We start from the raw sequence: 27,235 nt of genomic DNA, 5'->3' as shown, positions 1-27,235 counted from the left end.
ATCCACTTTGGATCCAGTAAGAAATTTTCTACAAGCTAAAATAAACGAAACCTCGGACCTGAAACATAATACCATGAGCTAAGAAAATGAAGATTTTATTCATCTTATAGGTATGAGGAAAAAAATTATAAAATGCAAAAAGATGGACATTGTGTGCAATAGGACTTTGAAAAATACAAAATGCAAAACAAACACTTTAGGGCTGAAATGTCATTACAAAAGATACTCCATATGGTATCTTCAGTCTGCAAATCAAACAGTTTTCATATATTATCTAGGAACTGCAGATGCTGGTTTAGACTGAAGATACACAAAATGTTGGAGTAACTCAGCAGGATTCCCAGCAGCATCTTGGAGGGAAGGAATGGGTGACATTGCAGGCCAAGACACTTAAAGAGCATTCTGGTGTAAACGGACATGTACTTTATCAATCAATCTGAAGAAGTGTCCCAACCCAAAACACCACCTATCCATGTTCTCCAGGTATGCTGCCTGACTTGCTGAGTTACTCCAGCATTTTGTGCCTATCTATTTTATTTTATCATTGAGTATCAAGGTGGTGCAGCGGTAGAGTTGCTGCCTTGCAGTACCGGAGACCCGGTTTCGATCCTGACGGGGGGTGGTGGGTGTCGGTACGGAGTTTGTTCGTTCTCTCCGTGACCTGCCTGGGTTTTCACCAAGATCTTCGGTTTCCTCCCACATTCCAAAGACATACAGGTTTGTGGATTAATTGGCTTGATGAATGTATAAAAAAAAAAAAATTGTCCAGTACAAAATTGTCCAACTTTTAGGTGGACTCTTCGGAAGGTACAAGGTACACCCATACACTGTACAAAGTAAAGACATTCAGCAGGTTTTTGCTAACAACAAAACACCAAAATACCAGCACAATTTTAATAACAGCACAGTTGACTCATCATACTTAAAAACGTGAGATTATGGATCTGATCTCCCAAAGCAGCTTGCAATATTTGAACCTCACATAGACAGAAAATGCTGGTGTAACTCAGTGGGTCAGGCAGCATCTCTGGAGAAAATGGAAAGGTACAAAGAAGGGTCCTGACCTGAAACATCACCTATCCATATTCTCCAGAGATGTTGCCTGGCCAGCTGAGTTACACCAGCATTGTGTCAATCTTTGGTATCAACCAACATCTGCAGTTCCTTTTTATTATATTTGTACCTCAGATCTATTTGCTGTTCAATAAACTATTAAGCTCAAATCTTATAGATAATTTAACAGGAAGTTATAATAAGGAAAATAAAATAATGTCCATTACATTATAAGATTGAGACCAATTGATGAAGTAAGAATTTCTGCTATTATCCATTGTGCTAGTGTTAGGAATTCAACCAAACAGATGGACAGCAGGAGAGGAACTTTGCACGTAAGAATCTGTTCAACCTTGGCAAAAGTGAAACGAGGAAATAACTGGGGTTTAAAATAATTGTAAATAACCTCTTGTCATGTACATTTGAAATTTTATACCTACAAAACTGCTTCCTACAAAGATAAACGATGTACTGATATTCAATAAAAGAAGCAGGTTTCAAAATGTTTTCTCCCAATACACTTCATGGTAAATATAGATTGCAATCCTCTACCACTCTCCCTCTCTCCCCCCCCCCCCCCCCCCCCCCCCCTCAAAGTTGTTCACATCTGTGTAATGCCATATGACATATTCAGTTCATGTTATAGCTGTCAGACATGTCAACGACTATGCAGTCACATGGATACACATAACTGTGTCAAACATGGTTTCAGGGGAGCTTTAAAAGACTTAATCAGTTAATTGTAACAGTGCTTATTTTTAAACAAAGAAAAATATAAACACAACAACACATGTTCGTGATGCTTTATTTGACGAGAAAGCAAAGGCATTACATAAAATTATAGAAAATATACCATTATTATTGAGAGAATAGTAACTTTTTAAACTGAATTACATGCCATACTGAATATGCAGCTGAGGATCAAAAGCAATATTCTGGAATCTGCTTACTACGTGTGAAATAGACCACAATTAAATAAGTTCTTAAGATCAGACCAATGTTTCATAAAATAAAAATAGCTAATTAAAAAATATATATAAATAAGTGTAAAAGAAGAGTACACAAAATATCATAAACCTTCATTGTGAAGTTTGTTTTAGACATTTTTAAAAAACACAAAAACTTAAAATGCTGGAACCTGTTCCTCAAGACCTCAGAAACAGCTGCAAGATCACCGAGACTGCACTGGAAAGCAGAGCTGATTGAGGACCCCCCACTTCAGACATTAATGATTATACTTCAGTGCACACAAATAAAAATGCCTGCCACACCTTGCAAGTCGTCACTGACAAGATCGCGGATTCTGGCAGAAGCAGCTTGAAAGAGGATGCATGTTTAAATAATAAACAAGACTTGACCCCCAAGCTTGAATATGCACATGAAATAAGGAAAACTCACAAATTTGAAGAATGTTCCATTAATGTAACTCTTGAAGCGTACAACCGTGTCACAGTTTCTCAATGTTTTTCCAAATAAATGCAATCATTAAAATTGGCCACGAAACATAACATTCTTTACATTTATGATCAAAGTCAGCTGTATGGTCAAGAATAAAACATCATCACCCATTTAGCTCTTAGATTCAGAACTTCAAGTCATTTGATGTATGCAATTGACATGCAACATCTTTTGAAACAGCTATAAACAGAGAAACAAGTTGCATTAACTAGCAATGTACTTGGCCACCTACAAGTTTATTCAGATGTTGTTCTGTCCTATTGCAGCAAATTAAGCAATAAAATTGAACCCATTATTAAATATCACTTACAAATGCAACAAATTTGAGCTTTCATTCACAGAGATCCCTACTTCATGGTCACCCTGCTTCTAACGGCCTTTCAAAAGTAGTTAAGTTTGTTTCGAATGTTACTGACATAAAACATGTAATATGCAACTTATTTGCATAAAGCTACGCGACACCACTCAAGTTCAAGTGCACGAGATAACACAAGTCAGCAATTGCGTACAAGAGTCTCAAACAGTTAGAGAAATGAAACTATTATATCGTTGAATATTTCGCTTAAGGATTTCAGAGCATGGACCCAGAACCCGTTCAAAGCGTGGACGATCCAACTTGACGCACTTCAGCGGTCCACGTGCAACTACAGTTGCTGCTCGCGGCCGATTCAACATGAGGGCAATTTCACCTAAGTACCAACGAGGTGGTTAGAATGAACATGACATCATATTAATGTTCACACATTACACGACGCATTAAGTTATACAAGCTCTTTCAGTTTATGAAGAATACCTTACACAAAGAATAGACTACTTGATTGGTTCAGGACCTTGAAATTAAAAAAAACAAACGAGAAATGCAGCACAGTTGCTGCCTCACAGCGTCAGAGACCCAGATTCGATCATGACCTCGGGTGCAGTCTACGTGGAATTTGCATGTTTTCACTGTGACTGTGTGGGTTTCCTCCAGGTGCTCTGGTTTTCTCCCACATCCCAAGGCCTGTGGGTTTGTAGGTTAATTGGGCTATGTAAATTGTCCCTAGTGTGTAGAACATGGATGAAAAAGTGGGATAACATAGAACTAGTGTGAGCGGGTGATTAACGGTCGGCGTGGACTCGGTGGGCCGGAGAGCCCGTTTCCATGTCCAAATTCCTCATATTTCACTTGGGCAGTTTGCACCCCAGCGGTATGAACATTGACTTCTCTAATTTCAGGTAGTCCCTACTTTCTCCTCCCCTTCTCAGCTCTCCCTCAGCCCACTGGCTCCACCTCTTCCTTTCTTCATCCACCCCCCCCTCCCCCACCCTCACATCAGTCTGAAGAAGGGTTTCGACCCGAAACGTTGTCTATTTCCTTCGCTCCATAGATGCTGCCTCACCCGCTGAGTTTCTCCAGCATTTTTGTCTACCTTCGATTTTCCAGCATCTGCAGTTCATTTCTTAAACAAACTCCATTTCCAAATTGTTAGATTGGATTCTTATGACAATTATCACCAAACAAACCTTGCAAGTGTTCTAGGGAGTTATTGAATTTCGTACTACGATACTAAGTACAAATAATGGAGACCTATAATTTCGCGATTCAGCCTAACAAACTAGGATTGAATTGACTCTTAGAAACATAGACAACTAGGGAAGGCCATTTAAAGGCTGAGCACGCTCAAATTGAGTTAGAGTGCCTGTCACCTTTAGATATTCCTTTACTTAATGTCTCCAGCTGACAAAAAATTCACCCAAGGAATTTGAACTGGGAAGCAGAAGAGAGAAAATTTACCTGGCAATGTTGTAAGGGATTTAAAAAGCAATTTATGTTGACCATATAAATAAAAAGGCCAGGCTTACTTCCTCTAATCTGTGCCAAGACAGTTAGCCTTAATGCAGCTTTAAAAATAGGGAATGTTAGAATAACCTCTGTAAGGAGAGAGGCCAGTGCCATTAGCCAGGTTTAATGCTCCTGATTGTTATTTAGTGCCTCCTGGTGGAATCTGTGGTGATTTAGACATCCAAGATGATCCAAACCTATTTGGGCAGACATCAGTAATCAGTTTATCTGAACAAATCTGTTTTGCTATGAACATCCTTTAAGAATAACTTTGCATAGATTCAAGTGGAAGCTGAATCTCTTTAGTCCAAAAGCATTGGCTGGTTAGTCAGCACATTTTAATGTGTCCTGCGTTTGAACTTAATGGAAACCATGAATTTGACCGAGGACTTTCTGTGAGCATTGCAAATTTTTAGATATTTATTCACAGGGTACATGGAATGCAAAGGATGCATTTCGCATTAAAGCTCCTGGAGCCCATTGGAGTGAAATCAACTGTACTTGCGGACTTTAACCGAGGGATTCAGGGTCTGTACGGAGTTTGCACATTCTCCCTGTGATCATGTGGGCTTTGTCTAGATGCTCTGATGCCCTCCCATATCCCAAAAATGTAGGTTAATTAGCTACTAAATATGGGTGGCATAGCGTCACAGCGGTAGGGTTGCTGCCTTACAGTGCCAGAGACCCGGGGTTGATCCTGACTACGGGTGCTGTCTCTATTCCCCAAGTCTGTATCAGTCCCTGAAACTGGCCAACTTTGTGTTCATAAATGAGATGTAACAAATTCCAATTTCTACCGCAAGCTTCTAATCATTGGAGACACAAGAGTCTGTAGATGCTGGACACTGGGGGGAAAGACAAAAAAAAAACAAATTGGTGGAGGAACTCAGTTGGTTTAGCAGAATCTGTGAGGGGGGAAGGAATTTTTGACATTTCATGTGCCAAAATGGCAACAATTCCTTCCCCCCTATAGACGCTGCCCGACCTGCTAAGTTCCTTCCGCAGTTTGCTTTTTTGCTCCAAATCATTAGCATCTAACGATGCAGAAACATTTAATTACAAAGGTACCAATGCACATACTGAGAATTAACCAATGGCAAAGACAAAATGTGATTACTTTATCATTTTGCATATTTTTCAAGAATGTCAAAATGGTTTTGTTGTGTTTGTTGTTTAACAGTTTTTGCTTTTGCCTTCATATAAATGTCTAAGAGCTGAAGGTATCAGTTAAAGGAATTCCACACATAGCATTGTGACAATTTACAAAATGTAATTACGTTTTTGTGAATGCTGTTATACACTTGATTGGAGTCGAACTTTTCTGAGCCAGTCTGTTCGCATATTTACAAATTTTCAAAGCCCACAATAACTTCCACTGGAAATTATACAGGTTATTTCAAGAGGAACAAGCAAACAAATCTGCATTAAATACCAATGAAAGTATTCAATGTTATTGATTCTCACTTTTTTTAATACGCTAGAATTTTTTTGTTTTTTTAAAAAAGAGATTTTTTCTAAAGAGATTTTTAAAATTTTCACAGCCATGTAAAATGCTTTTAAGTGACAAACCTACAGCTAGTAAAATCAATTCATCTTGTGCCCATATCGTTAACCAGTTGATGACCGATTCTGTATTTCTTATAAATAGAGAAATAATATCAAGTCATGAGGGAAGCACAAATATTCATCACGTCAAAATCCTAGTTAATTTATGTGATTTAGTTAAATAATTTAACATTTTATGTAAACAACTAACCACTTAATTTTCATTTGGAAACAAACCTTAAGTAGACACTTACCAAAATAGTCTGATGGCCCTAGTCTCCCAACCTCCACATATTCTTCATTATCAGATCTGCGCTGTAGCACTGAAGCTGTGCCCTAGTGAATAAAATTGATGAATTGTACATGAAAATTCAAAACACATTTTTTTTAAACAATCAAGTGATAGGAGCAAACAACCAGAATAGGATTCCGTGCTGGGTCTTTAAATTCATAGTGAATACCATCCATTCACATGATTATCTATTCCAACTTACGGGTACGTTTTCAATAGAAAAATATTAGTAAAATGTTAATATTATCCTGTACCATCCATGGTAAAGCATATTATTTTGGCCTATATCTCAATTTTCACACAAATATCATAAAATATTAATACACGTCAAAATAAATGTCCTTCACAAAATGTTTTATCTATACTATTACTAAACTTCTCATCTTGTCCTCTTCCGGTTTGCATTAAAAAAAAAAATTTGTGCAAAAACGGTACCCTAAATCGCTAGGATTTTTTCACCTCTACTCTAAGCGCACCAACCGGTTGTTCCGATCGGTGAAATATTAGAAAATTTATGAAGGTTTAAAAAATCGTGAGATCAGCAGATTGGACTTCTCGCCTGTCAGTCACCATGAAGGTAACGCCCCTTCCAGCACCCGCGGGGGAAAAATCCCCAGAGGCGGGGCTGAGTCCGTGAGCAGCGTGCAGAGAGTGAGCAATGTACGGACAGTGAGCAGCATGCGGCCTCTGAGTGAAGTCGGAGTGGGACCCGGAGCTGCTGCGTGAGGCCGAAAGCTGAAGGTGCGGGGTAAGCAGGGTGCGAGCTGCGTCTGCTGCGACCACCCCCCCCCCCCCCACACCTCCCCCTCCTCCCACCCCCCCCCCTTTAATTTAGAATCAGAGTCAGTTGAACATATCAAAGAGAATATGAAAGGCTTTACTCGCAGGAATAATAAACATCTACTAACTTTTTCCGTTATAGTTTTGTTAGATATTACATACATTAACTATGACTGTGGCAATGTCATTTCTGCTGTTTATTGCATTTTTCTCCCCCCGTTCATCCGTTGCGTCCTGCCTTTTTGTCTATATTTGAGCTCACTGGGGTTATAAAGAATGCTGTAAGCTCAGTGAGCATCATCATGTTGGGGATTCCCATGCAAAAGTGAAGATCCATAACCTGCTGGCTGCTCTTCTTCAGCGATTTCCTGACAATGCTCCAAGTTGGACCCAGAGTCCAGCAGCTGAATGTGAGCTTGCAGTAATCTCCTCACTGAACCTGTGCCAGGTCAGAACTGGTCATTCAAACAAGCGGAACTGTTGATGGTTCGGTTCAGGCAATTCTATTTAAAAAACCCATATAATGTGCTTTCAAATTCAAAAATGTATACACTTTTTCAATGTTTTTTTTAAAATGTTCTAAATTGTAAAGATATTTCGTTTTTGACAGAACAGTTTACTAAACCGGCAAGCATGCTTGAGCCAGCTATTGGATTTATTTCTGTTTCCTGGGCAGGGTTCATTCCAACACTAGTGCTTCCTTGGCACTAAGTCATGCATGGACCACAGACTGCCTTGCCACTTTGCATCAGGTGGATGCAGGAACCATTTTCAAAATGAGCAGTTTGTACACAGGCCTTGCTGTCAAAGAGTTCTGGAACACTTTCCAGTTTCCAAATACCCCCACACAAAAACATGTGTTCTTTCCTCATAGTGATTAAACTGTGCATTTCCAGTATTTTCGAGTTATTTTTCATTAGTATTTTTTAAATATATTTTTCCTGCGTACTATTTCAGTTATCACATCTTTTCCAAGAATGCTTATTCCCAACCCCTGCTTCATTCAACCTTATTATAAAGCTGACTCATATTTCACTTCACAGATGCCACAAAGGGTTCTTACATACTTTTTTTCTTAAAGACAATGACATGTTTGTGTCCTTTCAGATTTGATTTCAGATTAACAGCATTTGCAGTCGATTCTTTTTAACTAAATTATTTCTCTTGCCATCACCAGAATATAGAGCACACCATCCCATTCTCTTCAATCTTTCATCTAAGCTTCAAAGTTGCTTTACAACTGTGTTATGAAAATTATTCTGAGTAATAACTGTTGAGTGGAGGAGGCGGTGGCATTAACAATTAATGCCTGCATCATTTGAATATACAAGTATAAAACTCTCTTTTATACTTGGAATAGTGTAGCAGGTTATATGCTGATCTGGAAAGTTTGTGTCCTTGCATATCATGTGAAGTAGCCTTAAATCCCAACTGCTGACAATAATAAACTAATCTAATTTAATCATAAAAATGTCCAAATGGCATTGATTTTCCCCCCCAGAAATTTCTTCCCACAGAAAGCCACTCTGAAAGGTCAGTTTGATTGTCTACAGAATATCATTTAACAGTGAGTCACATCTAACAGAACGGAATGCCCTTATTTGCCTTCATCTATACCAGCAGAACAGTTCAGCAATTTATGCAAAAGCATCTGATTGCTTAATACATTACTTACTGTCAAACAAGATAACATGACATTGATAAATGAAGAGTGTTTGTGCATAGAAAGTCACGGAAAAATACGAAAATATTCACCTACACTGCTTCAGGAAGGGTGCCACTTAAATTGAACAATAAGTTCAATTTAGGGGGGGTGACACGGCGCTGCAGCGGGAGACTTGCTGCCTTACAGTGCCAGAGGTTTGATGCTGACTGCTGTCTGTACGGAGCTTGTACGTTTTCCCTGTGACTGTGTATTTTCTTTGGCTGCTCCGGTTTCCTCCCACACTCCGAAGACATACAGGTTTGTAAGTTAGTGGCTTTGGACAGTCTTGTTGTGCGTGGCCCCTTGGGCAAGAGTGACCATAATATGGTTGAGTTCTTTATTAGGATGGAGAGTTACATAGTTAATTCAGAAACAAGGGTTCTGAACTTAAGAAAGGTAACTTTGACAGTATGAGACGTGAATTGGCCAAGATAGACTGGCAATTGATTCTTAAAGGATTGACGGTGGATATGCAATGGAAGGCATTTAAAGACTGCATGGATGAACTAAAACAAATGTTCATCCCAGTTTGGCAAAAGAATAAATCAGGGAAGGTAGTGCATCCGTGGATAACAAGGGAAATCAGGGATAGTATCAAAACAAAAGATGAAGCATACAAATTAGCTAGAAAAAGCAGCCTACCAGAGGACTGGGAGAACTTCACAGTCCAGCAGAGGAGGACAAAGGGCTTAATTAGGAAAGGGAAAATAGATTATGAAAGAAAACTGGCAGGGAACATAAAAACTGACTGCAAATGTTTTTATAGATGTGTGAAGAGAAAAAGATTAGTTAAAACGAATGTAGGTCCCTTGCAGTCAGAAACAGGTGAATTGATCATGGGGAACAAGGACATGGCAGACCAATTAATAACTACTTTGGTTCTGTCTTCACTAAGGAAGACATAAATAATCTGCCGGAAATAGCAGGGGACCGGGGGTCAAATGAGATGGAGGAACTGAGTGAAATCCAGGTTAGCCTGGAAGTGGTGTTAGGTAAATTGAATGGATTAAAGGCCGATAAATCCCCACGGCCAGATAGGCTGCAGCCCAGAGTACTTAAGGAAGTAGCCCCAGAAATAGTGGATGCATTAGTGATCACTTTTCAAAACTCTTTAGATTCTGGAGTAATTCCTGAGGATTGGAGGGTAGCTAATGTAATGTAATGGGACCCCAGCTATTTACAATATATATTAATGATTTGGACGAGGGAATTGAATGCAACATCTCCAAGTTTGCGGATGACACGAAGCTGGGGGGCAGTGTTAGCTGTGAGGAGGATGCTAGGAGGCTGCAAGGTGACTTGGATAGGCTGGGTGAGTGGGCAAATGCATGGCAGATGCAGTATAATGTGGATAAATGTGAGGTTATCCACTTTGGCGGCAAAAACAGGAAAGTGGTGGCCGATTAGGAAAAGGGGAGATGCAACGAGACCTGGGTGTTATGGTACACCAGTCATTAAAAGTAGGCATGCAGGTGCAGCAGGCAGTGAAGAAAGCGAATGGTATGTTAGCATTCATGCAAAAGGATTTGAGTATAGGAGCAGGAAGGTTCTACTGCAGTTGTACAGGGTCTTGGTGAGACCACACCTGGAGTATTGCGTACAGTTTTGGTCTCCTAATCTGAGGAAAGACATTCTTGCCATGGAGGGAGCACAGAGAAGGTTCACCACTGATTCCTGGGATGTCAGGACTTTCATATGAAGAAAGACTGGATAGACTCGGCTTGTACTCGCTAGGATTTGGAAGATTGAGGGGGGATCTTATAGAAACGTACAAAATTCTTAAGGGGTTGGACAGGCTAGATGCAGGAAGATTGTTCCCGATGTTGGGGAAGTCCAGAACAAGGGGTCACAGTTTAAGGATAAGGGGGAAATCTTTTAGGACCGAGATGAGAAAAACATTTTTCACACAGAGATGTGGTGAATCTCTGGAATTCTCTGCCACAGAAGGTAGTTGAGGCCAGTTCATTGGCTATATTTAAGAGGGAGTTAGATGTGGCCCTTGTGGCTAAAGGGATCAGGGGGTATGGAGAGAAGGCAGGTACGGGATACTGAGTTGGATGATCAGCCATGATCATATTGAATGGCGGTGCAGGCTCGAAAGGCTGAATGGCCTACTCCTGCACCTATTTTCTATGTTTCTATGTTTGGCAAAAAATTGTAAATTGTCCCTAGTGTGTAGGATAGTGTTAGTGTACAGGCTAATCGTTGGTCGGCATGGACTCCGTGGGCTGAATGGCCTGTTTCCGCACTGTCTCAGTAAAGTCTAAAGTTTTCATGTTTAATGAATTGGAGGTTGATCTATAGCAGAAGATCCTTCCGATGATAAAAGGAAAAGATAATAAGAAGGGTGATCTGTATAAGGACCCCATCTCTCTGCGTCAATGATTTTTAAAGTCATAATTTTACAATGATTCGACGGATTTTCAGTCTTCTATAGCAGGCAATTCCAGGTGTAGTGAAAGCAAAACCAGAAATTGATAAGATTTCTACAAGTATTTTAAATTACAAAATAATACCATTGCATAATGTATACCAACTGCAACAAGTCAAAATAAGAACGCTTTCCCGATTTAGAGTTTCCAAGCGTGTCCAGCTCTACTCAAATTAAAATTGAGATGTGCATACATAGGGGGTTGGGTTTGAGAATGGATATCGAGGCTAAAACAAACTGATATGTAACTTATTTGAAGGTACACAAAAATGCTGGGGAAACTCAGCGGGTGAGGCAGCATAAATCAAGTAACTTATTTGAAGTGACCAAAGTATTTTGGTATAGAGAGCTGAAACCGATTTCAACTACTGAAGACATTTAATATAATGTATAGGAAAGAACTGCAGATGCTGGTTTAAATCAAAGATAGACACAAAATGCTGGAGTAACTGGAGAGAATGAATGGGTGACGTTTCTCCAGCATTTTGTGTCTATCTTAATATAACGTACGCAGGTTAAAAATCCCATTATTTTTCCTGTACCATTGAGATAATGTTATGCACTCTAGACAAGTCATATATCTGATAGTTTTCTATCGAAAATGCAGCCATAAGTTAAACCACAACCATTGTAACTTCTGACATAGTCTTGAAGCGAAAATGCTAACTCTATTTATCTTTTCACGGATGCAGCCTGATCTGCTGAGAGTCTCCAGTTTTTTTCTCTTGTTTTAGAGAATTTCAGTGTTTTATTAAAATTTTCGGTGCTAAATGATATGTGGCGAACCAGGATGGGCAATTTCCAGATCTGTTTTCCTGATCCACACCAACCCTTCTGCCGGGAACATTTTTTGGGGAGCATTACTGTCTCACTAAATTGTTGGGACTTGCTGGTAGTGCTGGGATAGACATAGTTGCTTTTAATTCTCAGCTCAGCCTACCTGAGGAGATGCTCACTCCAATTCTTGGTGCCCTGAGTTGCTCCCACCTTTGAAATTTGAATGAGCAACAGGTAAGCCTGAAAGTGGCAAGTTTGAAGTACTGTCAACTTGTTTTTCAATTGCAAGCTAAAATCAAAATATTCCCTGTGTATCTAGAAGGATCAGTCTTTCAGAATCAGAAAACTATGTTTTCAAAAATTCTGTAAGGTCGCCTCTGAATTTTTCCTAAACTAATTCAATGTGGAGAATGGCAGAATCTTTTGCACTGTTCACTTAACTAAGTTGTTCTGCCAAGTTTTACACCTTATTCGGGCCGATATTGTAGGTTTCTATTCACTGCTATTAAAACAAAGAATCATCTTGCTGACTATATTCTGTGAGAAGACAAAGGGTTACTAAAAACTAACAGCAGCAGTCATCCAGGATAACAAAATAAAATCTACTGTGGGCCCAATCCAGAAATGAAAATGCTTAAATATCACTTTGTCAGTGAGAAGACCCAACTACTTAATATCTTATTACATAGTGAAAGTAAAAATATGGAATATTTTGCAATCAATACTTATTTAGTTTCCAGGTAGATATTTCCCAGTCTGATCGCTAATTACTTTATCATCCGCCTTCCATTAAAAAAAATTGTGATTAAAAAAAAGTTCTATGAAAGTGCAAATGCTTCCACACCAATTGCTCTATTGAATACGTCGTACCTTCCAATGAGGTCTTAAACAAGCACAGACTTGTGTGCGTGCATATATATCTTGCCTTGGGCAGATACTTCTTCACGTTTATTTTTTGACAACTAGCTTCAAAATCAGTGACTGGTTTAAAAGATTATAGGGTCAAAATAATGAATACCATTAAGAATAAAGGTAGAATTCACTCAGCTTGGTTTACAATAACATTTGAATCAGGTGCCAGATTATATTAATTGTTTTCAGAACTTTGGTCTTGGTTTAGCAGTTAACCAAATAAAGTACAAAGTACAATCAGAAGCCACAAACTAAAATCCCCAATTGGGCATGTACTCAACACTGCAGAATATAATGCATGTAATACTGCTTCTTTTTACTTATTACAAATATATCTTACAATGAAAACCACAAATGTGGCATTTAATAACTTAAATACATCCTTCTCAACTGCAGACAAGTTTAATTGCCTGGTTTTCAAAGACGGCTAGTGAGAATATTTATTTGGCAGATCTTGGTAGGTCCTACATACCACATTTGGCCAACCAGTCACATTTTTGCATTTCAGTTAACTACAGATCAAATCGTGGAGTGGCTTGCTGCAAAGGAAAAAAAATAATCTTTTAAAGTTTGAGGAGTATTGTAGAGCAATTAAAAAAGGTAAGATATTTTAGTTAATATTTAACTAATGTTGAAAAATAGAGATGGTAGACAAATTAGGAATGTCAAGAATGATAGAAACATTTTTTTAAAAAGAGACAAACCCAGTGGTGTTTCATTTTCTTAATTTAAAACTGTATTTTAAGTGCATTTTTAATACTGTTGCATTAGAACTCCTGACATTTGAGCAAAGGCACAATCAACAAAAGTTTCTATTAACATGTTAATTCACTTTAGTCAGATCTTAGATTACGCATCTATAACTTAATCCAAGAGTTGACTAATGATACATTATGCAATAAAAATGAACTGCAGATGCTGGTCTATACCAAACATTGACACAAGGTGCTGGAGTAACTCAGCGAGTCAGGCAGCACCTGAAATGTCACCTAAACATTTTCTCCAGAGATGCTGCCTGACCCACTGAGTTACTCCAACACTTTGTGTCTATCTTTATTAATGATGCATAATGATTATAAGCTTGCTATAATAGTCAACTATACCAACCTCCTCCTGCTCTTAGCATTTGTGCTGGCAGTTCTCATCTACCCATTTTGACCCGCTCTGCTGCTGTAACCATTGGCATTAGTCCAACTACACCCCTCCTCCCAACCGTGTGACGCAGGTAGCTGGCTACAGATGAGCTGCTGCTGATACTTAGAGATTCTCTCTTTCAGTTTGTTCTTCAAAGAACAACACTTACCCCACATTATAACATATAACAATTACAGCACAGAAACAGGCCATCTCGGCCCTACAAGTCCGTGCCGAACAATTATTTTCCCCTAGTCCCATCTACCTGCACTCAGACCATAACCCTCCATTCCTTTCCCATCCATATACCTATCCAATTTATTTTTACATGATAAAATTGAACCTGCCTCCACCACTTCCACTGGAAACTCATTCCACACAGCTACCATGCTCTGAGTATAGAAGTTCCCCCTCATGTTACCCCTAAACTTCTGTCCCTTAATTCTGAAGTAATGTCCTCTTGTTTGAATCTTCCCTACTCTCAATGGGAAAAGCTTGTCCACGTCAACTCTGTCTATCCCTCTCATCATTTTAAAGACCTCTATCAAGTCCCCCCTTAACCTTCTGCGCTCCAGAGAATATAGACTTAACTTATTCAACCTTTCTCTGTAACTTAGTTGCTGAAACCCAGGCAACATTCTTGTAAATCTCCTCTGTACTCTCTCTATTTTGTTGACATCCTTCCTATAATTGGGCGACCAAAATTGTACACCATACTCCAGAATTGGTCTCACCAATGCCTTGTACAATTTTAACATTACATCCCAACTTCTATACTCAATGCTCTGATTTATAAAGGCTAGCATACCAAAAGCTTTCTTTACCACCCTATCTATATGAGATTCCACCTTCAGGGAACTATGCACAGTTATTCCTAGATCCCTCTGTTCAACTGCATTCCTCAATTCGCTACCATTTATCATGTACGCCCTATTTTGATTTGTCCTGCCAAGATGTAGCACCTCACACTTATCAGCATTAAACTACATCTGCCATCTTTCAGCCCATTCTTCCAAATGGCCTAAATCTCTCTGTAGACTTTGGAAATCTACTTCATTATCCACAACACCACCTATCTTAGTATCATCTGCATACTTACTAATCCAATTTACCACACCTTCATCCAGATCATTGATGTACATGACAAACAACAGTGGATCCAACACAGATCCCTGAGGCACCCCACTAGTCACCTGCCTCCAACCTGACAAACAGCCATCCACCATTACTCTCTGGCATCTCCCATTCAGCCACAGTTGAATCCATCTTGCTACTCCTGCATTTATACCCAACAATTGAACCTTCTTAACCAACCTTCCATGAGGAACCTTGTCAAAGGCCTTACTAAAGTCCATATGGACAACATCCATTGCTTTACCCTCATCAATTTCCCTAGTAACCTAGTAACCTGTCAAACATGACCTTCCAGGCACAAATCCATGTTGACTGTTCCTAATCAGACCCTGTTTATCCAGATGCTTATATATATTATCTCTAAGTATCTTTTCCATTAATTTGCCCACCACTGAAGTCAAACTAACAGGTCTATAATTGCTAGGTTTACTCTTAGAACCCTTTTAAAACAATGGAACAACATGCGCAGTACGCCAATCCTCAGTCACTATTCCCTTTTCTAATGACATTTGAAATATTTCTGTCATAGCCCCTGCTATTTCTACACTAACTTCCCTCAATGTCCTAAGGAATATCCTGTCAGGACCTGGACACTTATCCACTTTTATATTTTTCAAAAGTGTCAGTACTTCTTTTTCTTTGAATCTCATAGTATCCATAGCTACTCTACTTGTTTCCCTTACCTCACATAATTCAATATCCTTCTCCTTGGTGAATACCGAAGAAAATAAATTGTTCAATATCTCCCCCATCTCTTTTGGCTTTGCAGATAGCTGTCCACTCTGTCTCTCTAATAGACCGATTTTATCCCTCGTTATCCTTTTGCTATTAATATAGCTGTAGAAACTCTTTGGATTTACTTTCACCTTACTTGCCAAAGCAACCTCATATCTTCTTTTAGCTTTTCTAATTTCTTTCTTAAGATTCTTTTTACATTCTTTATACTCCTCAAGACATTCACTCCATGCTGCCTATAATTATTGTAGATCTCTCTCTTTTTCCGAACCAAGTGTCCAATTTCCCTTGAAAACCAGGGTTCTTTAAAATTTTTACTATTTCCTTTCAACCGAACAGGGACATAAAGATTCTGTACTCTTAAAATTTCCCCTTTAAATGTCCTCCATTTCTCTTCTACATCCTTCCCATAAAACAAAATGTCCCAATTCACTCCTTTTAAATCATTTCGCATCTCATCAAAGTTAGCCTTTCTCCAATCAAAAATCTCAACCCTAGGTCCAGTTCTTTTTTTTTTTTTTTTTATAATATTTTTATTAGAAGTAGACATATTATAAAGTATAGTTATATATTATAGTAAAAAATTTTTTCATATACATCAGTCATACATTATTAAAATTTTCAATTGTCGATTACTTCTGCTTCTAATGTTTTTTTTATATAGAAAAAGAGAGAAAGAGAGAAAAAAAGTTACAAATATCAAAAAAAACAAAAAAGGTGGAATGGATTACTTATAATACGTCATTGGAGATAGTAGGTTCGTAGATTATAAAGTATGACTTTTCATCTAATCCTGAGTTCAAGTTTTAGTTGGGTTTTCGTGCTGGGCCAATCTATCCCGTCAGATAATTAATGAATGGAGCCCATATTTTATCAAAAAGTTCTTGTTTGTCCATTAAGACAAGTCTAATTCTTTCTAGATATAGGGTCTCTGACATTTTCACAATCCACATTTTAATTGTGGGGGTCGTAGGGCCTTTCCAAAATTTTAATATTAATTTTGTCCCGGTTATTATACTGTAGTCGAGGAAATTTCTTTGGCTTGTTGTGAGTGTTAAACTTTGCTCTGATATTCCAAGTATTATTAATTTTGAGTTTGGATCCAGTTTTGTATTAATAACTTCTGAAATTATTTCAAAAATATCAGTCCAGAAATGTTTAATTTTTATACAATTTGCAAACGTATGTGTTAAATTAGCATCTAGATGTAGACATTTATCACAAATAGGAGAGATTTGTGGGAAGATTCTATTTAGTTTTATTTTAGAGTAGTGTAATCTATGTAAGACTTTAAATTGTATTAAAGCATGTCTGGCATTTAACGAACATTGATGTATATGTTGTAAACTTTCTTCCCACAAATCTTTCGTTATAGGATGACGTAATTTATTTTCCCATGTGTGTCTATATGGTTCCGTCGGTGGTACCTCGTTGTTTAGGAGGGTGTTATAAATATAAGCTATTAATTTTTCAGTGTTAGGATGCTTGTTCAAACATTCATCAACCCTAGGTCCAGTTCTGACCCTCTCCATAATTATATTGAAACTAATGGTATTGTGATCACTGGACCCGAAGTGCTCCCCAACGCATACCTCCGCCAACTGACCTGTCTCATTTCCCAACAGGAGGTCCAGCACTGCCCCTTCTCTAGTCCAGCACTGCCCCTTCGGTAGGCGGCGCGGCTCTCGCCAGCAGCGGCCTCTGCAGTCTGTCTGCGTTTTTATTATTTTATGTCTATGTTTTAATGTAGTTTTTGTTATTTTTGTTGGGGCATGTGTGTGGGGGGGTGGGGGTGGTGTGGGGGGGAGGGGGAAACTTTTAAATCTCTCCCTGCACGGGAGACCCGACCTTTTCTTTGTCGGGTCTCCGTTGTCGTTGGGGCTGCAACGAGGAGCGGCCTCCAACAGGAAGACCGGGGACTCCAGTGCCGACACTCACCTCACCGTCGCGGAGCTGGCCGAGTCCAGAGCGGGTGGAGCTGTGGTGGACGCTGCTGCGGCCCGACCCCCGGAGATTCGGTGGCTGCAACTGCGGGTTTGGCGGACGGCACCGGGAGCCCGCGGGTCCCTGGAGGGAGACCGCTTTTCGGGGCTTCCGCAACGGCGACTTCTCCCGCCCGAGTTGCGGGGTTGAAGAGCTCCTGGAGCGGGGCCTTACAGCACCGCCCCGCGCGGCTTGGAATGGCGGCGGGCTGCGAGCGCGCACCGGGGGCTCTAACACCAAGACCCGGTGCGCGAACTTGCATTACCCGGCGTGGTTTAATGGCCACGGGACAATTCGCCATCGCCCGCCGGGGGCTTTGACTTTGACTCTGACATGGGGGGGAGAGTGCAGTGGAGAGAGAAGATTTTTTTGGCCTTCCATCACAGCAATGTGATGGATGTTTATGTAAAATATGTTGTGTCTTGGGTCTATTTGTTGTAATGTATGGCTGCAGAAACGGCATTTCGTTTGGACCTCACGGGGTCCAAATGACAATAAATTGAATTGTATTGTATTGTATTGTATTGTAAGTACCTCTATGTATTGCTGCAAAAAACTATCCTGCACACATTTTACAAACTCCAAACCATCCAGCCCATTTACAGAATGTGTTTCCCAGTCTATGTGTGGAAAATTGAAATCTCCCACAATCTACTAATAACTGCTATCTCCTTACATATTTGCTCTTCCAATTCTCGCTCCCCATTTGGCAGTCTATAATACACCCCTATAAGTGTTGCTACACCTTTCCCACTTCTCAGTTCCACCCAAATAGCCTCCCTAGACGAGCCCTCCAATCTATCCTGCCAAAGCACTGCTTTAATATCTTCCCTGACAAGCAATGCAACACCTCCACCTCTTGCCCCTCCAATTCTATCACACCTGAAGCAACAAAATCCTGGAATATTTAGTTTCCAATCACAGCCCTCCTGCAACCATGTTTCACTGATCGCCACAACATCATACTTCCAGGTGTCAATCCAGGCTCTAAGCTCATCCACCTTTCTTACAATGCTCCTAGCATTAAAATATGCACATTTAAGAAAACCACTGCCTCTAATTCTCTGTTTATTTCTTTTTCTTCTTTCTCCCCTAGATTTTGGGTCCAAGTGCTTCCCTTCACTGCCTCCTGCCTCACACTCTGTCTACTAGCTTTAAACATTATAATCCATCTCATAAACCTAGTGGCTTTGAATGAGCATGTAGAGGTGGCAAACACGTGGACATAATATGCAGTGTCCTTATTATTAGTAGCTGTGTCTGGGTATTTTAGTAGCTTTGTTGATGTAGTGTTTATCTTTCTGAAAATATCTCTAATAGTCGAAGGCTTTAGAAAACCACTCATATTATACCAATTACAGATGCCTAAGATTGTAAAGTGCTCAAAGGTCTGTTGTAAAAGATTATAAATGAAAACATCTTTGTTCAAGAATGATTCAAATGATTTTTGGGGAAAGCTTACGCAGCCAACTACCCAGAAAATGCCAAACCTATATTTAAAAAATAAATCAGTGAAATTGCGTCAGACGCGAAGAGGTCAAAACTAAAATTTCAACGTTGTGATCCATCTGTAGCAAACAATAAGCTAGTGATTGAATTCATCTAATCCACTAAAGGCCAAACATTGTTACTTGAAAAGTCACATTGGGCTCCAAAAATAAAAAATCACCCATTTGGAAAATGGTTAGTATAATTTAACTAAAAGTCAAAATTAAACAAAGAGGAAAATATTGGTATTTCAATTGCTTATTGTATGAAACAGGCCATAAAGGTCAAATCTTGCAGGTTATGTGTCAAAAATTGGCATTTGAAACACAGAGGTGTTTTGATGAAACTTCAAGGAATTTGTCCAACTAACTCAGTCTGAGACTGCAATAAGCGCCTTGTATCTGCAAGGAGTGATCCGATAGCCGTTTATTAACCCTTTCCCAAAACCAATCAGATACCACAGAGAGCATATGCAAGGTATATTACATCTTGATTTTCTAATTCCTTCACCTGAATTATTAAAAAGCCAATTTAGAACCTCTGATGCACTTCATGCTTGCATTCTCCATATGCTTGCTACAGGATCTTCACTGCACCACTCATTTCAGGAACAAAAAAGGTCTGGGACATATTTTCCTCCAAATATATTCGTTGAATGATTATGGCCAATGAGCACAATAGACATGATCTTCATTGTGTGACAACTCTGAGAGAAAGGCAGGAAGCAACATCTACCACTCAAAAAAGACATCTGCTCCATTGGAGATGGAGCCTACAGATACCACTCCAACATCATCACCCATCTCAGAAAACTTCTCCTGTCAACTGAAAAAATATATATCCTACTCAAAATTGTCTGCTTTCAGAAATGTATCCTCATCCTGTCTGCTCCTTGATGGCATGGAGTTTGTGATTTTAACCAAGTCGTCTGCAGATCCAATCTCAATGCAGACTGGTGTTCAACAAGACGGTGGCAAAGCCCCAACACTTGGCTTCCTTGCCACAATGCTACACTTCAGCTTAACAAATGGGAATTTTTTCAAATTATATCACCTCCATTACATAACCAAGGCCACGCAATCTCAGTCATCGAGCTGCAGTGTACAGACATCACTTGTTTATGTACACAATCAAACGCTGAGCCACAAGTCACAATCGACTCAATTGAGTTATTTATTAAGCATGAGGGAATGAACCTTTCTCAAAGATTCTTTGAAGATATGTAACTTCTCCACTGAATGGTGGGGAGTACTGGGCCATAATAGTTATCATGATTATCAATTCATTGAATTGAAATCCAAATGGAATGGCATTTAGCGTGTCTTTAGACTTTAGGTTTGGAGATGCAGCGTGGAAACAGACTTATCGGCCCACCAAGTCCGCACCGACCGCGATCACCCCGTACACCTGCACTATTCTACACACTAGGGACAATTTACAGAAGTCAATTAACCTACAAATGCACACGTCTTTGGAATGTGGGAGGAAACCAGAGCACCTGGAGAAAACCCACACAGTCACAGGGAGAATGTACAAAGTCCATACAACCAGTACCCATAGTTAGGATTGAACCAGGGACTCTAGCGCTGCCAGCAACTCTACCGGTGTTCCACTCTGCCTGGTAATGAAAACCTGAAAAGCTTTGTTTAGGAGGCAAATCCAAATGGTGGAAGGAGTACGCCATCTGCTATACCATCCATCCACACAACCCCATCAAGCATCTCCAGCTCCATCTGATCTTATTTTTGGATCATATCTCCTCAGAAAACAAATAACTTGAGTGGTAGCAAGTCATTCCCAACTCCAAGGCAATACCCAACAAGTCAACAGTAAAATTATCATGTAGTGGGACAATGACTACAAGAAATTCTGAACCAATTGGCTTTGCTAATTACAAAAATGGCAGAGATCATGGATAAGATAAAACAAGAAAGCTTCTTCATTAAATCCTGATATAGAATCAAGTTAAGCCAACTGTGAGGATGGTCGAAAAATGCATGAAACTGTTTTTCGGGATATGTAGGGAGATATTTTTAAATTACAGTTTGCATATGATATTTTCATTAATACAAACTAGGTATCAAAGGAATACAGGCAGTTAATTTTTATTTAAGAAGGTTTCATCTTTATCAACGATAAAGATAAAACAATGAAAGATTTAAAAAAAAGTATTTTACAGGTTATAAAGTGCAAGGCTTGCTGATTCTGAAGCCATATAATAGCAATGGTGCTTATGGTTACAAATATAAAATAATGGTGTTTAAGACAGCATTTTTATTAGTTTATAATCTAGAGCTAGTACAAAGCCTATTGTTACAATAGTTTTTGCATCAGACAAGATGTGAAATAATCTTGATGCACGTCAGCTAAATAGACTCATATACATGTATTACCTTGGTGAATGCATCTTTTTTCCCCAGCAACATTATCAACTAAATTAATAATCAATCATGCATTCCTGAGGGGATTTGCCTCAATAGGATTCTCTCTATAATAACGAAATATCCCCAAACACCTGTCCGACAGATCAGAAACACTCTTCAGGAGTCAGGTGTGGATTTGTCAATGACCACTGTCCGCAGAAAACGTCATAAACAGAAATACAGAGGCTACACTGCAAGATGCAAACCACTGGTTAGCTGCAAAAATAGGATGGCCAAGTTACAGTTTGTCAAGAAGTACTTAAAAGAGCAACCACAGTTCTGGAAAAAGGTCTTGTAGACAAGATGAGACAAAGATGAACTTATGTCAGAGGGGCGGCAAGAGCAAAATATGGAGGAGAGAAGGAACTGCCCAAGATTCGAAGCATACCACCTCATCTGTGAAACGGTGGTGGGGGTGTTATAGCCTGGGCATGTATGGCTGCTGAAGGTACTGGCTCACTTATCTTCATTGATGATACAATTGCTGATGGTAGTAGCATAATGAATTCTGAAATGCATAGACACATCCTTAACTGCTCAAGTTCAAACAAATGCCTCAAAACTCATTGGCTGGTGGTTCATTCTACAGCAAGATAATGATCCCAAACATACTATAAAGCAACAAAGGAGTTTTACAAAGCTAAAAAATGTTCCATTCTTGAGTGGCCAATCACCCGATCTGAACCTAATTGAGCATGCTTTTTATATGCTGAAGAGAAAACTGAAGGGGACTAGACCCCAAAACAAGCATAAGTTAAAGATGGCTGCAATAGAGGCCTGGCAGAGCATCACCAGAGAAGACACCCAGCAATTGTTGATGTCCATGAATTGCGGACCTCAAGCAGTCATTGCATGCAAAGGATATGCAACAAAATACTAAACATGACTACTTTCATTTACATTACATTGCTGAGTCCCAAACATTATGGTGCCCTGAAATGGGGGGGGGGGAGGGGGGAGTATGTATAAACATTGCTGTAATTTCTATATAGTGAAACCATAATGTATAAAAATGGCCTTTATTAAAATCTGACAAAGTCTGATTTTTTTTTCTATTACAAATCTCAAATTGTGGAGTACAGAGGCAAATAAATAAATGATGTGTTTGTCCCAATCATTATGGAGGGCACTGTATCTCAGCATTGTCCTGGCCTCATGGTCAGGTAAGGTACACAATGCACTACAGCTGCTATGATAATTATCGCGTTCAGGTAAAGGAAAAAGTGGTGTCAGAGTTATGTTGAATGATACAACACCAAAAACAAAATTAAACAATTTTGCAAAATCCAAAATGATTCAGATTGGCAAATTCCCCAATAAAACAAATTGCTGGAACCAGCTTGGGGCCTTTACTAGTTTTGAAGCAAAGCCACCAACACAAGATTCTAACTTTGTTACCCTGCAACAGGTGTGATCTGAACTGCAGAATATTTCCAGTATTTTATTTTACTGTATTAAAAGAATGAAACAATGGCAATTTGCAAGATGGATCACTTAATTAAGAATTCTTTATAGCCAATAATGAAACAGATTAATTGATACATTTGTACACTGCCTTTACTATAACATCTCAGAGAATCCAGGCACAAATCTGTATACATTTCAAATATTTAAGAAGTTATTTTCATGTATTACGCATTCTTGAATGGAAGCAGTGCAAAATTGGTTTATATTACTGGATGTATATCAACAGGTTTACATCACAAACCAGAGACTTGGGTTCAAACCCAATTATAGTAATTGAGTATGTTGACTTCTAGGTTACTTAAGGGTTCCGTTTCTGAGAGGTGTCCACAAGCTTATTACTCAGTTTGCGAGAAACATTCATTTTTTAAAATCATAATTCATATTGTATCGCACAATAAACACTTGCTGCAATTCTTTTGTTTCATTGACTCATCAGCACAACATTACCCATAAGTAAACCAATAGTATACTGCATCCAATCTTAACTTGAAAAATGGTTTAAAAATATGGGAGAATTTACGTAAAGGATTTTTTTCAAATCTAGTCATCCATAACCCAGGAAGCCCCTGTACTTAAATTATCTGAAATCTGGAAATAAGATAACTAAGAAATTATCAGACCATATTAATAACTTATTTGTACATTAATGCATATGTGCCTCTCTTCAAGATGTTAAGGCTCTGATCAGGACAAAGGAAGCATAAATCATATTTGGGCACAGGATCAAACAAATCTCTCGGCAAGAAGTGTAGGAGTATAGATTTAAGGTGACAATTAGGAAGCCAAGTTGAGAACATGAAAAGAATGTGGGAGACAAGGTAAAGAAAAAATCTTCTGAGATTCTACAGGTATATTAAGAGTAAAGGGCAGCTGGGGCTAAAATAGGTCCAATTAAAGATCAGCATGGTCTTCTCTGAGCAGAGCCACAAATGAGGTGGAAGATATTAAATATATTAATATTTTTCATCTGTTTTTACTAAGACAATGGATACCATGAAATTGAGGCATAATTGTGATGTATTAGACCATATATGAATTGCGATCATATATGAAGAAGTGGTACTGTCTATTTCAGTGATGATCTTACTGAATGATTAGGAACAAGTGACTGTCTGCTGCTATATCTTGTGTTCTTAGCAGTAGAAAAGCTCCAAGTGTAATCTGTAAGGGGTGGCAATGCCCCTCTCGGGAATGGCTCACTAGTACCATGATTGACACAATGTAGTTAGCTTCAATATAGGAAGTTATCAAATATAGGCATGTTTTTGCTTCAACAATCGGTTGTTCCATCATTTTCAACATGTGCACAAACCCATGTTGCAATGTCACCTCCTTAATTGTGATTTACACTTTAAAAACAAAATTGGGAAGCTTTCTAAGCATGTTTCAAGGACAATGAGAAGTTCTTTTGTACAAATATGATTTGTAAATTAGATCAGTTTTCACGATCAGAGTTTGCTTAATAACCCAAAAGTGCACAGTGTATGTATTAAAAGGCACTAATCCTTTTTGACAAACAAGTATAAAATTCACATCTGTCTTCATGGCTTAAAATATTTTTTAATTACCCACCCCAAATATTTTAAATCCAAGTCCAGTTTTTCTGCTGCTTTTTTATACAGGAGTTTGCTACCTGGTGTTCCTAATACACACATTTTAGCAGGTGGCCCCAATCTGAAAGTTGGCCATTGGATCTTGATATAAATAAAAGCCCTACCCTCATTGCATTTTGGCATATTTGTTTCTGGATTGCGACAAGCTGTGTCAGATGCTGACTATGTGAGAATGGTCTCACACAGAAGAAAGGCTTAAAAAATTTATTCCATGCATCATCATAAATATAAATTGGAAAATAGTGATGGAAAGTGTGATAAATAATTTCCACAAAGAACTTAACCAAGGCAGACACATGTTTTATTTAGTCTCACACAACCTTTGACGCCAGATGCCTCTTGTGGTAATTTAGTTTGCTCTTCACTGAAAAACAAGTGCAGTGTGTGGTAGTTTTTTTTAAGCTGTAGCCATTATCATGGTATGAGCACCTTTTACGCTCACTTCCAGTCGCACCAGGGTATCGACTATATGTAATGCACATTTATTTGGAGTCGTAAATTCCTGAATTCATTTTACAAAACTTAATTTTAACGTTTATTACATTAATATGAAGATTGTCTGTGTGCCCATATTCTGTCAAAAGAGAGTCCCTGACAGGAAAAATGTAGATCTTCAAAGGAATAAGAAGGGTCTTGACCCAAAATGTTGTGATTCCATAATTCATTGAACAATTTTCCAATTTGCACTTGTTGATGTTGTTGATCTGGATTTTATCTTGAAAGAATTTCAGACCATTTATATTCATTTATGGTGGTGCATTTTAATTACACTATAGTCCAGAATATGGAAAACCATTTTGTGCTTGGTACCTCTGAAGCAAATGAGACCATCATGAAGTGTGCCACCCTTTCTTGTCATAAGTTACTGGTCACGGATAGAATTGTGCAGCACGGAAACAGGCCAATCAGCCCAACTCATCCACATCAACCAGTGTGTTAATCCCATCACCTGGCACTTAGTCAATATGCCTAAGTGACACAACTGCTCATCTGGACAATTCTTAAATTTTGTTAGTGACCCAGTTATAACAGGGTGTCGGGCACCCTCTCTCAGGCAGTGTATTCCAGTACTTACTACTCTCTTGGGTATCAAAAGTCCTCCCTTATAATCCTTCTAAATTTCTTCTCCCTTACCCTAAAGCATGACCTCTAGTTTTATCTATTTCCGATATGGGGAAAGGGTTCCTGCAGTCTACCATATCTATACCCCTCATAATATTGCACACTTCAATCATTTCCCCGCTTAACCTCTCCCATTCCAGGGAGAACAGACTTGACGTTTCTAGTCCCTCTTCTGAATCAAACTGCTCCATCCAGGTGAAGTTTCTTTGACTCTCCCAGCACCAACATATTCTTCCTTTACCTTTGTGACAAGAACTGCAGCACTTCAACTGAGATCTGATCAAGGTTGACAAACATGGATCTTAAACCCCTCCCTCATTTGTATTCAATCACTGAATAAAGACAGAAATCCATATACCTTCCTAAGCAGGTTATCTACCTACCCTGCCATCTTCAAGGATCTGTGGAATTGAACTAGGTCCTTCTATAATCCTTAAGCCCCTACCAACCATGGAGTATGCCTGATCCTCATCAGTGGTCCCAAAATGCATCACCTCACATTTATCTGGATTAAATTCTATTGGTTATTTTTCAGTCCACTTCACAAAAACAGATGGATATCTTTCTACAGTTTAAGACTATCTTTGACACTATCAACAACTCCGCCTATCTTTGTGTCATCTGTGAACATATTGTTTACTCTGACCTTTATGCGAACAAGGAATATCATTGTACCCTGGTGCATAGGACAAAGCAAAAACTAGTCTGAGGCACTAAACATTTTGTGGGAAATATTTGCATTACCTGCAAGTGCAAATCTACATATATTGAGGAATAAAGGGATCTTGGATTACCAGTATGCCAATCATTAAAATCATACCACAGGGATGCCCTGGTCACAGGAAATCAGCTACAATGGGCAGTCGATTTAATTCACAATCAGGTGAATCGATTTAATTCACATCAGATTCCCGTAAAACACATTTCATGCTTTGACACATTAAACAATTACCTAGTTGAACTGAACAAAAGTTCTGCACACAGTTTTGACTGTCAATTTTTTGGAAGTTGCAGATGTACAGAAAATGATACCAAAATTGGGAAGATCCTACATATCAGGAAAGGATAAACAGATTGGGCTTATTTCCATCTGAGAAAAGGCAGCCAACAGGTTACCTATTAGAGGTTTATAAATTTTGACAAGAGACGTACAGTGTGTTTCCAATTATGGGGAAGAGCATAACCAGAAGTCAATACTTAAAAGATAGTCATAATGAAATCCAAATACCAAATGATATATTTAGAGAATGATGATAATAAGAATGCACTTCCATATAGAGTAATTAAAGTGTTTAAGGGGAGGCTGCCCAAGACTGTGTAGAAAAATTATAAAATAATTAGCTACGGAAAGAAGGTAGGAG

General features: G+C 38.9%; 1 protein-coding gene across 2 annotated transcripts in view; it reads right to left on the bottom strand.

The window, feature by feature from the left end:
* Positions 1-1,842: 1,842 nt before the first annotated feature.
* prkar1b (protein kinase cAMP-dependent type I regulatory subunit beta) overlaps positions 1,843-27,235 on the bottom strand; it is a 99,489-nt gene continuing 74,096 nt past the window's right edge. For both annotated transcript variants that reach the window (XM_033040544.1, XM_033040545.1), the window contains 2 exons: positions 6,133-6,214; positions 1,843-3,200 (listed from right to left, as the gene is read on the bottom strand). In XM_033040544.1, the coding sequence (XP_032896435.1) occupies positions 3,028-3,200; positions 6,133-6,214 (255 nt within the window). In that variant the 3' untranslated portion in view covers positions 1,843-3,027. The remainder of the gene's footprint in view (positions 3,201-6,132; positions 6,215-27,235) is intronic.

This window comes from Amblyraja radiata, chromosome 22, assembly GCF_010909765.2.
Source record: "Amblyraja radiata isolate CabotCenter1 chromosome 22, sAmbRad1.1.pri, whole genome shotgun sequence".
Lineage (NCBI taxonomy): Eukaryota > Metazoa > Chordata > Chondrichthyes > Rajiformes > Rajidae > Amblyraja > Amblyraja radiata.
The sequence above is the reverse complement of the archived record's forward strand: the minus strand, read 5'-3'. Positions and strand labels throughout refer to the sequence as shown.